The 15,764-nt window shown below is 29.5% G+C and overlaps 1 protein-coding gene across 2 annotated transcripts; it reads right to left on the minus strand.

The window, feature by feature from the left end:
• Positions 1-9,028: 9,028 nt before the first annotated feature.
• On the minus strand, positions 9,029-13,398 carry LOC109799166 (protein CNGC15b). 2 transcript variants are annotated; one of them, XM_029271354.2, is made up of 8 exons: positions 12,898-13,398; positions 12,343-12,417; positions 11,652-12,192; positions 11,199-11,411; positions 10,708-11,000; positions 10,391-10,502; positions 10,028-10,309; positions 9,029-9,807 (listed from the first exon to the last, which is right to left on the minus strand). In XM_029271354.2, exons 2-8 carry the CDS (start codon positions 12,369-12,371, stop codon positions 9,235-9,237), a joined length of 2,043 nt encoding a protein of 680 aa, XP_029127187.1. In that variant the 5' UTR covers positions 12,372-12,417; positions 12,898-13,398; the 3' UTR covers positions 9,029-9,234. The 2 variants fall into 2 exon arrangements, with proteins under 2 accessions (XP_029127187.1, XP_020215287.1); XM_020359698.3 differs by having other exon boundaries at positions 10,028-10,264; positions 12,898-13,395.
• Between the last annotated feature and the right edge of the window lie 2,366 nt (positions 13,399-15,764).

Genomic DNA, 15,764 nt, shown 5'->3' on the forward strand with positions numbered 1-15,764 from the left:
CAGAAAATTTATATTTTTGATGAGAAAATTTTTGTAGGAAAAACTATATTATTGATGAAATATTTTAGAAAAATTTATATTTGTCGAAAATGTAAGAACTGGTTTTAAATTTGATATGAAAATATTATGATATAATTAGATAAGATTTTAAGTTAGTATTTTATTAATGGTTGATAATTAAAAAATAAAACAAGGATAAATATATTTTTTGAATTTTATATGTTTGATTTAAGATAACTTACAAAATAACTCTTGGTAAAGTTATTCCGCTCAATAACTCATCGTGTGTGTTGAATTTCATTGATCCAATTAATTGTTAATTTAAAAATTATTAAATTTTACTAATAATTAATATAAAAAAATTAATTAGTTTTGGAATAAATTATTTTCTAATTAACAATATAATTAAAACATTAATTATTTTAAATTATTTAACTAAAATCTTATTGACAATTTACTATATGATCTTAATATTTTTGTATAACTAATACTTGGTTTTAAATTTGATATGAGAATATTATATATAATTAGATAAGATTTTAAGTTAGTATTTTATTAATAGTTGATAATTAGAAAATAAAACAAGGATAAATACATTTTTTTTTGAATTTTATATGTTTGATTTAAGGTAAATAAATATATTAAATTAATTAATAATTTATTTAAAATATTAAAATAATTTATAAGTATGTAATAAATAAATATTTATAATTTTATAAATTATATTATCATTATAAATTAAAAAATTTAAATAATTTAAATTATAATTTTAAATCGAAATAAGTAGATGTTAATTATAAAAGTAAGTACATATAAATAAAGAATAACTAAATATATTATTATTATTATTATTATTATTTGTAATATAAAATTATTATATATTATTATTATAATACAGATATGAGATTGTATATTTGAGGATGACTTAAATGAATTAATCTGTACAAGTTATACTGACAACATACATATACATTTCGGTAGCTTACTCATCAGAACTTCACAGTTAAGCGTGCTTGACCTGGAGTAGTACAAGGATGGGTGACCTTCTGGGAAGTTTCCCAGAAATTGCACAAGTAAGGATAAAACATGCTAAACAGTGAAATATCGTGAAATAAAATCCTTGAAAGGCCAAATATGAGGATTGTTACATTAATAAATTTATTAAAATAAAAAAAAATTATAATTTTTGACTGGTAAAAAAAGGATTGTAATATTAATTTAGAGGCAGTTGGTGCGACAGTTGATGAAAGGGTCGCAATGTTAATATAGAGGCATTTGGTGCGACAGTTGATGAAACGGTCGCAATTCCAATTTTGCGACGGTTTGTGCAACGGTTCTGATAACCGTCGCAAAATTGCTTGGTGACGGACGACTCTGCGACGGTTCCCAAACCGTCGCAATGTTGTCTTTGCGGCAGTTATAACCGTCGCAATGTAGGTCATATAACCGTCGCAAAATCGTCATTTTCTTGTAGTGATTGCTCTGTACCGAACACTTACTTGATCGTTGGAGTGCCTTTGCAGGTACTCTTCCCACCACCTGGAGATACTATTCGGTCGGCATCAAAGACTTAGAAGACTATCAGGAAAGAACAACAAGAAGAGTGTTTCTACGCAGGAACAAATAACATTTCATGATTATTGAATAGTAAACTGTTTTTGATTAGAAATAAAGAGTCGAACTCTGCTCCCAAAATATTTACAACAATTCATTTACATTTTTCAATTGACTATTAAATTGTAAACAAATCCAATGCATTCACTGTTAGGCTTAATTTCATTGATTTTTTTTAAAGATCCAATGTTAAATTTATCCTCTCTCTATCTCTCTCTCAGGTTAAATGTATCCTCTCTTTGAAACCATATAATTGAATGTACTCATGAAGTCTGATGAAAATGTGACAAATCAAGGATGCATGCATATTGGACTTTGATGTATTCTTCACATGCTTGTTCATCTCCTCATCAAAGGCGTCGTTATTGGATATAGCCACTTTATATATATATATATATATATATATATATATATATATATATATATATATATATATATATTTGCATTCAATATATTCATGTTTTTGTCTTTCTTAAAGTTATTAAATAATAATGTACGTACGTAGTATGATCTATCCTAATTAACTAACACATCATATATATATGACACGTGTATCGGGCAAAGAAGGTTTAACAGTAATGTGGTACCATGAAAATGACAGAGTTAAGAGATCTAAAGTAAGAATAAGAAGTATTTGTTAAGTTGTTGCTGGGTCAAATCATGGTGTTACATTCCATTTCAATGACACTAACATTGCACCCATAACTGCCATAATTAATTATGACACTACATCCTTTTTAATTTGTCAACTTAATTCCTCATGAATCATGGCATTGCATCATGTGTCAAAGCTTTGAAGAACGTGCTTTTGACCGTATGCCCCAAAATGAAAATGATGTCAAGAGTTATATAATAGTAAACGTGGCCTATAAATTGTAATCTGTGGTTTTATTAATTAAGGGGAAACTGGCTTTTTTTTAATTCATTTTTTTATTTATGATAATTAATGAGTCATGAATTATTTGCATTTTCTTTGTTGAAATGAAAGTGGATTCCCAAATGTTAATGAATGAAGAACAGATATCTGTCATGGTTGAGAGACAATGAATGTGAAAAGAAAAAAAATCTTTTAAATAGTTTATTTAATTCAACTATTTCAAGAGAAAGAATAAAAAAATTTCTCCTTTTTCCCCTCCCTCTCTAATATTAAGATTTAAAAGAGGAGAAAAATACTTAAATATTTAGATTATTTTATTCATAATGATTAAAATATTCTTAACTTAAACATTTAAATTCAATGACATAATTTGTTTATTATTATGAAGTCTGAATTAATATTGATCTCGCATATATAGAAAATTCAAACAAGAGAAAATATTCAATTGTTCACTTAATTCAATATCTACTAAATTTGGAAAGAGGCTAATCTCATATTTGATAAGAAATACTTATTGATAATAAAAAAAATGGCATAAATTTGAAATTTGTTTATTATTATTATAAGAGTATAATAGTAAATTAATTATTTTTATATCATTTTTTTATAAACTAAACAATTAGGTGTGCTTGTGACCTCTCTTCCCCTACATGGAAAGCTTCTCTCTTTTAATTCCCTTTTCTCCCATTTATTAAAATTCTTTTTTTCATCTCCCTTGTTTTAAATTATAATAATAATTTATTATATATGCAATCAAATATTGAAGAAAGAAAATATTTTTTCAGTTGTTTCAAGCACACTCTAAACGTGTATATCAACGGGTATATGAAATCATTCCAATTTAATTGATAGTCTTTAATTTAAAATTTGAATATGCAATTACGTTAATTCTTAAAAAGAAAGTTTTGTTGCTCATAAATATATAGAGAAGTTTATTTAACAAATTTGTGCTACTTTAAAATTTTTCTCTAAAAATTAACCTTTTAAATGATAACTAAATTATTTTATTTTTTTAATTTATTAAACATAGCTAAGACTGTATTTGGAAAAAAAAAATTTATTATGCTACCCTAATAAATATAATTGTTTTGGAACAATTAGTTTTTAAGGACCTTAATTATATCACCCACGCACTCAAACCCACAAATTTCTAGAAATTCAAAGTCCACTATCAAGGAGCTAACTCTTTCCTGTAAAACACACCGAATACAAACACATGCATGCATGCTTACTATATATAAACATATTACATATAAATGACCTAGTAGTGGTCGGTTGATGTGTGAGGGTTAGTAGTGTAAGGTGGTTGAAGTTACAACATTAGAATTGATGGTGGTAGCATGAAACAAAGAAATAATGAAGGGATCATGAGTTAAAGTGTTTTCTTTTTAAATATAAAGATTGATATATCTATGTGCTTTTATAATCGTTGAAATAGAGAAGTTAAATAAATATGTTTTGTTACTGTATCAGGTAGCCTCCATGTGACTACATATATTAATCAGATGCTTAAGACTGATAACGTGAAAATGTAAAAGCTCTCCTAAAAAGTTGATTTTTTTTGAAGGTCATTCATAAAAGTTTGATTAAAAGCTAAAAGTAAAATCACACAATTCCACATGAAACAAGCTAGCCAGGCCAATTGTCAAAGTGGGTCCATAGTTAATCACATTGCTTGCCAAGTTAATATTAACTCGACAAGTGGCCCATGAAATGGCCAAGGGTTGCATATTAGTATTATTATGGGAATAACTTGACTACCTACAACCATGTAGGGTCCAAATTTGTTTCCCTTTTCTCACCTATTGTCCCTCTTTTTTGTGTCTACTACATTTTTCAACCATTATATCTATTTCCCTTTTCGTTATGTATGTCTGATAGAGGAAAGAAATAGAGGGGAGAAAGAAGAAAAATAAGTAAGAATTTGAGTAAATTTGAATATGATTGGGGAAAGGGAGAAGATTAATCGATTATGATGGTTTTGATGGGGAAGGGGCAAAAACAATATAAAAAGAAAGAAAAAGAATCTGTTTAAACTTTGCACAAATCATCTCATTCTAGTGATTCTTTTTTTTTTTTTTTACCATGCGATGAGTCCCACAAAAAATCTAAATCATTCACTGTGATTCCCGTTTATCAAATAACCTATTACAACAATGTTTTCATACTTTCCCTTGTGGTAGTAATTATAGTAAAACAGCAACTTATTTTTTTGCAATATTTTTCACTTATGGCGGATAATTCACAAGGTGCTATGCTATACAAATTTCACGTGGCGCAATTTGATGGATACAATAATATTCATGCATGTTCATAATTCGACCTAATGTATGCAATATGCAGAGTCAGGTATCATAGGTGGCTTACACCATCATTAATTCGTTTTTCAGTACCATGTAAAGAGACTACACAGACAACAAAAGAGAAAAGAGAAAACAACAAATGTCCCAAAGAAAAATAAATGATTGCCACTTTCATATATTGTTCATTCCAATTTTCTAGGAAACATAAAAATCCCAAGGGAATCATATAAAGCAGTCACAAAGTGACAAAGGAAACATTTAAAGTTTCTTAACAATTTTGAAATTTTAATTGTTTTATATTATAAATTTTAGCTTTTATTATTAAAGATGAAAAAGGTCTTTGTCTGTTCTTAATTCTTATTTTCATATAGTTAGTTATTTGTCTTTTTTCATTATATTTATATGACAATTATTTTATGATTTTTAATATTAAATTGAATTAATATTTTTAATTAGTAATCTAATGAGAGAATTAGTTCTTTAATTTAATTATTTTGATTCATCTTCAAAATTATTTAATAAACATTAAGTGTAATATAATATTTTTTAATCCCCCTTTATTTATATTTATATTATTTTAATACCAAAACAGTAAATAACTCTAAAAATATTTTTAAATTTATATTTTTTATTTACACATATATATCCATGTAACTATGGATAACTTTGGTCTTTGGTAACGCTGAATGCTTTTCTTTTTGGCCCAAATACGTGATTAAGATTTGATTATTAATTGACTATTGAATAGATAAGAACATTAAAATAATAATAATAAATATTGTATTAATATAAAAATAATTATCACATATTACTTTTGTGAAATTAAAATAGTTGGTACACCCTTTTGATGAGTAGTTTATATTAGTACGAAACAATCCTTTCGAATCTTGAACTATTGACGTGGATGATAATAATATCACTGAGGTAAATTTTGAGAGTACGCAAAGGTCATGATTTTACGTAAGAATTTCATACCAATATGCATTTCCACATATATTTTAAGAGCCATTGATTTCATGTGAAAAACATGCTCAATTATTCTCTTTTTATCGTGTAAAGACTGGTTCGTTTCTTATAAAAATTAAAGTGATGCAATTTGTAAAAAAATTGCAAAAATTAGAAGACTCTTATTTCATTTCTAAAATGTTATTTCCAGACAGAAAATCATGTTTATTTATTGAATTTAACTCCTCAAAGTAAATGATGTACTATAATAATAATCGTTAATTAAAAAATTAATAAAAAAAAATTGTAATAAAATTAAATATATACAATAAAATTTAAAATTAACTATAATATTTATTTTAATTTTTTAATCAATAATTATCGTTACACTTTATTTTTTAAAATAAAATCTTCTCACTTTAAAATAGATAAATCGTTATTTATTCCTTACTTTCTTTAGTTTAGAATAAAATTCAAATGTTCTCCCTCTTTACCCTTTAGGTTAGATAACTCTTTATTTATTCTTTATTTTATGGTTGCTGACTTGCTGTTTTAAGTGTTGGGCCTGTTGCCATAAACATTTGGCACACTGTCTACGCACAAGTGGACCTTGAATGTAATGTTATAAGAAAAAACAAAAAAAAAATCATGAAATATACACTTTTTTTAAATTATTTATTTATAAGTACATCTTCTTTATTATTTTTAATTTTTTTTATAAATATTCTTAACTTTTTATTTTTTAATTATTTTAATTTTATACCTCTAACTTTTAAATTTATATTTTTTTATATACTTTCTTTTTCTTTATCTTTCCACACTCTTTATCTATTTCAGTAGATAGTTTTATTTATCTTGATTTTCATATTATTCTCTTTCACATTCATCTATTTCAGTTTTCACATGCACTCTAACTATATAATTAATGTGCAATTGTAAGTATGTGCAATTTTCTTGACAGCTTCGAAAGTACTAAGCTAGATGTATGTTTTTCTTCAAATACTTTTTCCCCTTTCATACCTCTAGAAATCTTATAACATTAAATTTAGTGTTCTAGAAAATATTTTTCAAAATTTTGTTTTTTTACATATTTCTGGGAAGTGTTTTTCAAAATACTAAATTTATTATTTCGAAAAGAACTTTTCAAAATTATGTAAGATCACATTTTTTAAAAGTACTTTTTGGAACATTAATTTTATTATTTAAAAAAATCTTTTCAGAACTCCAAAATTAATGTGCTGAACTACATTTTTCAAAAGTGTGTTATTTTACATAATTTCACAAAGTTCTTTTTGGAATACTAATTTTAGTATTTCATAAAGTAACTTTTAGAATAGTAAACTTCATGTTCTAGAAAGTGCTTTTTGAAAGTGTGATTTTATATTATTTCAAAAAAAAATTTCGGAACAATAAATTTAGTATTTTAAAAAATACTTTTCGAAAATATGTTAAAAACACGATTTTGTAAAACACTATTTTTACTATTTTGAAAAGTAATTTCTAAAACACTAAAATTATTTGAACACTAAATTTAATGCTTTGCTTTCTAGACACATAAATGAGGAGAAATGCTCAAAGAAAAAACTTACACTAGGCTTGGCATCTTCGACGTTATTGAAAAACTCACACTGTCTACAATATTGTCAAAAATCAATTATACATCATGAGTGCATATGAAAGCTAAGAGAGAGGAGGGAGATAGTAATAATTTGAAAACTAAAAAGAGAGAAGAGAAAGAGTAATGAAAAAATTGAAATAATTAAAATTATCTACTGAAATAAGTGGAAAGTGAGGAAAAAATAAGGTATGTATGTGAAAATTGAAAAGAGAGTGGAAGAAGATATATGAAAAAGAAGAAAAAATAAATTAATTAAATACTGGAGGTATAAAATAAAAAATAAAAAAAAAGAGAGGATATTTTTGAATGTTTTTTTGAAAGAGGTATATCGAAAAAAAAAGAAGGTATATATATGAATTGAGCCATATAGTTAGAGCTATTAATTTATTTGGTTTTTAAGTTTTTTTTAATCACATTTTTATTTTTGTAACACATGAATGTATAATATTTGTCACAAATAAAATATGTATGTATATAATGAGTATGACTGTAAATAATATTTGTTATAATTAAAAAATATATGTAGATAATGAGTATGAGTATTTTATATACATGTATGTTAACATATATGGACGGTTATCATAATATTTGTATGTGAATATATGCTAATATTAAATTATTTAATTTATGTAATTTTTTTTTAAATTATGCGTGTTAAGAAATTTTATGTAATTTTTTTTATGGAAGTTTGCAAGCTTTTTATACAAATTTTATTTTATACAATTTTTATGCATATTTTTTTTCTCAATTTTTATGCATTTTTTTTATTTATACATACTTTGCGTAAATTTTTATGCTAGATTTTTTTGGTAAATACCTGTCCACACCCATAGATATTAAAAGAATTGTGAATATCCAAGTGGATATGGGAAAGGATGCAGAGCTTATATTTATCCGACGAAAGAATGATGACAACGTGCTAGTACATGGCCGTCCTGTTCAGGGATGGCAAAACGGGCTAGTCGCCCATCAATATAAAACAAGTTAGGGATGCTAGCCCGTTTCATTTAAGGACAGATTGGTAAGTTGGTGGGCCAGACCACATACAAAATATATATATATAAATATATATATATATATATATATATATATATATTATGTTCAAATAAAAAAATTTGTTACAAATAAATAAATATAATTATATGAAATTAAAAATGTATACATATTGTACATAATATATGTTCAACAAAAGTAAATTATAAACTTAGAACAAAATCAAATAGAAATTAGTCCATTTACATCAAAATCAAAACCAAATTATAAACTTACAAATTACTTATAAACTAAATTTTTTGATAATCCACAAAACAAGTTCAAATACAATTAATTAACTTTGAATTTTTATTTTAAAAATATTAAAAGCTCTCTTGAAAGAAGTTGTCTCTATTTTTTTTCTTAATCATCTTCATCCTCATCTTCTACATCAAAATAAAATAAACATAAAAATAATTAAATTAATATATATATATATATATATATATGCGGGCTGACCCGCTATTTGGCCCAGCGAGTTGGCGGGGTTGAAATAATAAACCCGGCCTACTAATTTTTGACGGGCCAACGAGGCAGTCCGCAGGCTACTTTGGCATCCCTAGTCCTGTTTTGTAACTTGGAAGGTTACTTGGTTGTCCAAGGTGACCATTATTGCTAACCTATTTCTATGTATCACAATTCACAACTGATATATGAATTATTATTCTCCATATACAATACAATACTAGCTATTGTGAAGTACTTTACTATTCTCCACCGTGCTCCATTTTCACTAGTGTGTTCCACGGAAGACTTATTTAAAATCAGGAAACTTCAAAAACGAAGAATAGCTTCCAGAAAAAACAATAAAAGAATAAGAGTAGAAAGCGATGCATGAATGAGAATCAGTGATCAAGAGAAAAATCAGGTTCTTGGGGCTTGGGCAAGGAGTTAACAACAAGACCAGAATCCTTCCTGACATATGGCAATGGCACAGCCTTGGCTTGCTTCCTCTTCTTGTAGCGTCTCCACGCAGCCTGCACGAAGCACGCAGCCCAAGTCCTCCACTGGTGGGAGTAAAACCTGAACTTGTGCCGAACCTGCTTGCTGTGCAGCCGACGGAACTGAGACGCCACGAACCGAAGGTCCTCCGCCGTCAGGGCGAACGCCTCCACCTCCGATATCGCCTTCACGCTTCGCGTCGACGACGGCAGCGTGAAGCTGGGCCGCGGCCCCAGGGCCCACGTCAGCAGCTCCTCGCCGCAGAAGTCCCCCGGCCCGATGCGGCACGAGTTGAAGAAACCGCTGCGCCCTCCGTTCGTGGTGTAGGAATCCAGGTGCCCTCTGATTATGAACAGCATCTCGTTCACCGGGTCACCCTCCCGAACCAGATACGTGCTCTCCGTGCACAGTGCCGGCTTCAGCCTCTCGCATATTGCGTCCACCATCCTCTCCTCCATTTGATCCAACAGTGGAACCTGTTCATATCAATCCACAAACACATGCCACATCACTACTCAAACTCTCCATACATTTTCTGTTTGGATATCTGATATAGGATATCAAACATACATACATATGATTGAAAGTATTATAAAGATAGGAAATATTATAAAGATAATTGAAAGTAAACAATGTTTTATCATTACCAAATGTGTTTAAAATATTCTTATAAAAATTGAAGTAAAAGTGACTTACTCGTCGAACTAGTTCAAGACAAAGGTGACGCTTGATGTCTCTTCGAAGATCCGCTGGAAGTCCTTTGAGGAGAGCTTCTTCATCTACCCCTCGGGTGGCTAGCCATTTATATTGGTTGTATTTACGCACAGATTGTCTTAGTTCTGCAGGAAGTTGTCTGTGATGCATCCATTGTTCTGTATCAGTTCTCTTCACCCTCCACTCTTCTAAACGGACAGTTGTTGATTGGAGGTATGTCTGCCACAATTTCACTTTTATTACTTCACTTTTTTTTTCTTTATCCTTAAAAATTGAATTGGATATCAAAGAGTTACAACAAATTGAGCAGCTCTAGGCTAAGAGAGATAATCTAAGTGCACTTACCTGCATATTACCAATCAGCAAAGCAAAAAGAACCAATCCAAAGGTGGCAACAACAATGGCGAACATTATTTCTCCAATAAAAGTTCTAGTAAGAAGACCTTGTCCCAAAGAACTGCACCCAACAATCAGAAACTCGTTGATTATCAAGTGATAAAAAATAAAAATCATTTAGTGAGTCATGGTCACCCACATTGCTCTGTTTGCTAGGGAAAACATCTTATGAATTGCTCATGAATAATACAAAAATGAAGTGGAGATGTAGCATTTTGAAGCATATGATTAAATGATGAAGACAATAAATTCCAAATAAGACTTGCCTCAGATTCCTAAGACCCCACCACAGACAAAAGAAGTACTTATCGAAGAATGGCGAGGTTGTAACTTGGGATGTCACTGCATCACCGTATATACCAAACTGATAGAAGTTAGACTTCGGTGAGCATAAAATTGTGACATTACTAGCCATAAACCAGGAGGCCCTGAGGGGATCTTCAACCCTTTTACAATCAAAAAATCCATATTCACAATATGACCACTCCATATCGCATATACTCCTCCAGCATGCTTCTTGTCGCTCAATTGATAGAAGGTACCAGCTAGCTCCTAAAAACTTCAACCAAAACAAAAAAAGTGTTAGTAAAGTACGGTATATTTACTTTAAAGTCTTACATACATATTGCCCAAAAATTAAACTAGTTGCTTAACAGCCAATCCTGAAATAAATTTTGCATGCCTAATATATATCATATTATGACAATGTGAAGGTGCATGAGAAATCAAGTAAATGCAAGTTTTCATATATACTCACATGACTAGCCAACATGTATAGGACCAAGTTGTAAGCAGCTCCTGCCCATGCTGTTTCTGTCACAACCCCTGTAGCTTTTATAATTTGGGATGAAAGTGGAAAAATCAGAAACAGCCTTGGCAAATATTGGAAAATAATGATAAAGCGAAGCACATTCTTTGTGTTTGCCATGGTTGAACCCCCAAGATTGGGAATCACAATCCAAATTAAAACCTGTAATAAACATAACGGAAGCATTTTTAGCAACTCAACACCATGGGCTACTAATAAATCATTGGTTCGAATGGAACTAGACTCAATCAGATTGAGAGAGGAGATCCAACTAAAAGTGGTCAGTTAGGTTTTCAGACAGAGATTAGTAGCCGATAAAACTAGTAGATATTTCAACCAATAACATGATTATAGAAAAAATAATGGTTTTGATCGAGATAAAGGAAATCTATAGTGACTTACCTGAGGAAGAGGCAATGCAGCAATGAAGTCTAACCAAAAACCCTTGCTCAGGTATCTAGTAGCTATCTTAGAAGAGTCTATAACAAGTTCTCCCCTCCCAAATACCCTAGAAGAAGGAGCTACATAAGCCGTTCGAAACTTCATGAGAATCTGAATCATGTAAAACACATCTGCCACTGATCTTATCATTGTGAGGAAAACTTCAAGTGCTGTTCCAATATCAATGCACACCTCATCTCGAACTAGTGGCAAATAAAAGAATAGAGGGTCCACAAACAAAGAAACTAAACATGCTACCAAGAAAATCTTGTTCCATCGGTGAATGGTTTGTCCCCGGGGATCCAGTAATGTTCTTTTTCTAACTCTCTCATAATCCTCTGAGAATACTCTTGACAACACTCTAGCCTTCAAGAACTTCCCTGTCTTCCTAGTGGAGTGAGCCTTTTTGCCACTAGTCTCAGCTACTTGTGTTCCATTAAGCTTGATTCTATTGCCACCAATTGTTGTTGGCAATTTTGCTAATTCAACATCATCTTGAAATCTATAAGTTGGAACTTTACATTAGAGGCTAATAGATTATCAAAACCATTTTATTCAGTTACCGAAAACATGCAATAAAAATCCAATAATCTAAAGAAATAGTACATAATAGTAACTTAGAACTTGAAGGTATACAAGGAAGGAAACTCACCTTACAAATCTTGAACAATCAGAAGCCATACTGATTTTCCACAGGTGTTAGCTTCTCTCAATCAGCAACATGAAGCTGAGAACAAAGGAAAGGGATTAAATAATATATGTATCAGCTGTTAAATCAATGATGTTGAGCCTTTTCACTAGTGAAACTGACTAATGATGAAATTTAGACCATAGCAAAAGGAAGACCCATCCATGTTTGTTATGGTCAGGATTCTTGTGACTAATAAAATAAAGCATACATGAAATGAAACTTGGAGAAGAAGCTATCCAATTGTAAATAAAAATTCCGTATGTGATGGAATCTCCGAGGAGATGATATTCAATATCCTTAAACCCAGCAAAAGTTATGAAGAAAACTTATGAATAGTAAATTGTAAAATGTATTCAAAATCCAAAATTTGACCCAAATTTTTAACCATAAATAAAGAAGACCCCAACAAAATACAAATCAACCCTGAAATACTAGTGGCCAAAAAATGGAACTTTAGATTAGACTCACGGATTTTGTGAATAAAAATGCACTTTTTGTAAAAGTTTAGTTCCTTACAGCTAGTTAAAATGAGAGACATTCCCAAGCATTTGACTCTGCTGCAACTGCAATCAAATTCATGTCACATAAAACTAACCAATTCTTCCATTTGCAACTCTAACACTTCCAAGTTCCACTCCCTTGTTTCACCACCGACAAGGATTACCATCAACATGAACACAAGTAGTGATGCTATGCAAACCAGAAAACCAAATTGAGGATTGAAAAACGTTAGAAGGTTGGTTACTACTACACTATGTTCCTCATTAGTAGTTAATTACATTTACACCCCCCTAAAAAACGGGTGATCATGCACATCCAAAACAAAAAACAAAACCGTATGCACATTCAAAAATGGTTAGTTTAAAAGAGTTGAAGACGGAAGAGCCTATGCAAGTAGAAGGAAAATGATTTGATACAAATGAAAACTCACACTCACACATACACAATAATCATATGCAATAAAGACAAATGAAAGGGGAGAAGAATTGTGTTTGAAAAGCGTGTGTAAGCAATGAGTTAGAGCCAGAGAGGTTGGTCCAAGTCCAACCAAATAAGCTAAGTGGCTGGAGACAGTTGCTGGTTTCTTCGACGTGTGAAGTTGACTACGTTAGATACGCTGTTAGGGAACCTTAACATGTGTCATTTTCTTCTGACTCGGTCCCACTTTTGAGGCACTTTACCTCATTATATTATAATATAATACATACTTGAAAACTATACAAGGATATTGGCATATTGCAGAAAATAAATAAACACCTTAAAAACATTCGTATAAGTGATTTCTTACAGAGAAATCTGTGTGATTAAGTTTAAGCTTAGGCTATTCAATGTTAAAAATGATTAAATAAAAAAAGGACATGAAAAACGTTGTGGGGCACCTGACAGCAAGCTCCTTTACGACTTTGTTAGACGTAATATCCGAACAAAGTGGCTGTCGGTGTGTACTGTGTAATACTTTCCTTTGTGATACCATTTCAACCTTATCAGTTACCACAAGTGGTTTTCAGCTAACATAGTATTTTTCTTTCGTTCTGTCAAATGTATCCTTTTCGTCAAATGATGTGGATAGAAGAAAAAAAAGATATAGCTAGAAATCATCATTCGTACAAATTATAAATTTTGAGAATTATAGTTTAATTAAAATATATTTGGTTTGCAGTAAATATTTTTTTAAAAGTATTTATATATGTTAATAAAAGATTTTTCTTTTAGTTAACGACGTTCTATAAATACAAATCATTCTTTGGTCGTTAATTTTAAAGTATTGTTTGTACCATTTAATGGGAAAAAAAAAATTCTTTTTACTGCATTATAATTTTTTAAATTACATTGTGGTAATAATTTTGTGAAAAAACTATGTAAAAAAACATTTTTAGCAATCAATGTTTACATGGATATTATTTACTTTCTTCCTCTTTTAGATTAATATTAAAATCATACCGTGATATTAGAATAGTGTCAGTAAAAAATTAATGTTAAATTTATCTAACGAATAATTTAAAAAAAATTATTTTCTTCTACAAGCTAAATACACACTAATATGTGCTAGTCACCAGATATATAGAAAAATATGCACGGACTTCCTGACTATATTAATCTTACAATAACTTTACTAGAAATTAGACGAATGATGTTGAATAGTACGTAAGTTCATATTTCATCATATTATACATATTATATTGGTATTGATATGAAAAGCAAGTAGCATCAACCGCAAACACATTGCCCCATTGGAAGGGACAGAGTCATGCATATTGTTTAAATATAATCTTTTTTTTCTCGACAAGCAGTTATCTATCATCAGAATTATAAACCAAATTGGTGGCGGCAGAAATCACAAGTAAATTAAGAACAGCTTGGTATGGACTTCATAACATAACCCTCAAACCTCAAGCCACACATTGTTTCCCTGTCCCGTTATCCGTGTTTGACGGTGCAACATTTTCGTATACATAAAGGTTATTTAGTGATTAATTACTACATATTAGTATATTATTAATTAGTTGTGTTGTGTCTTCCGATATATCAATTTATCTATATATATTAGTAATATGGTTTAGTTACATAAGTTTGGATTTTTTATGTGCTACCAACAAGACAACGAGATTTCTTGTCATACTTGTTCCATGTTAATTAGATAAAAATCTACAATTATATCAATCAGTTCTTTTTTTTAATAGCTACTATACAGTATATTTATTTATTCCTAATACATAAATGGATAATTTGGGACTTGATCGTGCGTGATCATGTTAATTGATAGGTATTTTTTTTAATAAAATTAATATGTTATGTATGTAATAGTATTATAATTAAGAACTGATCCTGTCGGAATATTTTCTTTAATTAATTTATATATATTTGACTTTGATCAATGCTCCTTTTTAATTGGTTTTTCATAATTGATATAAATATTATAATAACATTAATATTTTATTTTGACGGCAGAGAATTAATTCCTTTCCATTTCAAAAATACGAGTAATTCAGTGGGGACTATTTTGTTAGTTTGTCAAATAAACACACAATAGGATGCGATGTTCAAGTAAACTAAAATGCATATAACGAGTCTCAGAACGAATTATATATAAATATTTTTTTCAGCAGATATGAAAATCGCTATGATTGTGTGAAATGATGGGAAGAAAGTGACAAATAAATTATACACGGAAACAAGGGATAAAAAAAAGGAAATTATATATGCATATATAAAATGAAGCGTTGACAGCCCTTGTGTTAGCTTTAAATGAAGAACTATGATTGGCTGTACCTTCCGGATGATATCAAATCAACTTGTACAGACTGTCTTTGATACAAGGAATCAATAATCTAGACGCACGAGTTTCTGACCCATACTTTACACGTTCACAAAAAATATAGCTC

The sequence above is a fragment of the Cajanus cajan genome, chromosome 8 (genome assembly GCF_000230855.2).
Source record: "Cajanus cajan strain Asha chromosome 8, NIPB_CcT2T_4, whole genome shotgun sequence".
Taxonomy (NCBI): domain Eukaryota; kingdom Viridiplantae; phylum Streptophyta; class Magnoliopsida; order Fabales; family Fabaceae; genus Cajanus; species Cajanus cajan.

What these genes read in the sequence shown, in the direction of transcription:
- LOC109799166 (XM_029271354.2), bottom strand. Translation starts at nt 12,371, where the DNA reads ATGGCTTCTGATTGTTCAAGATTTGTAAG. An exon ending in TGGGGTCTTAGGAATCTGAG is followed by an intron (nt 10,503 to 10,707) that starts GCAAGTCTTATT and finishes TGTTGGGTGCAG; the next exon opens with TTCTTTGGGACAAGGTCTTC. An exon ending in TGCTGATTGGTAATATGCAG is followed by an intron (nt 10,310 to 10,390) that starts GTAAGTGCACTT and finishes TCAATTTTTAAG; the next exon opens with GATAAAGAAAAAAAAAGTGA.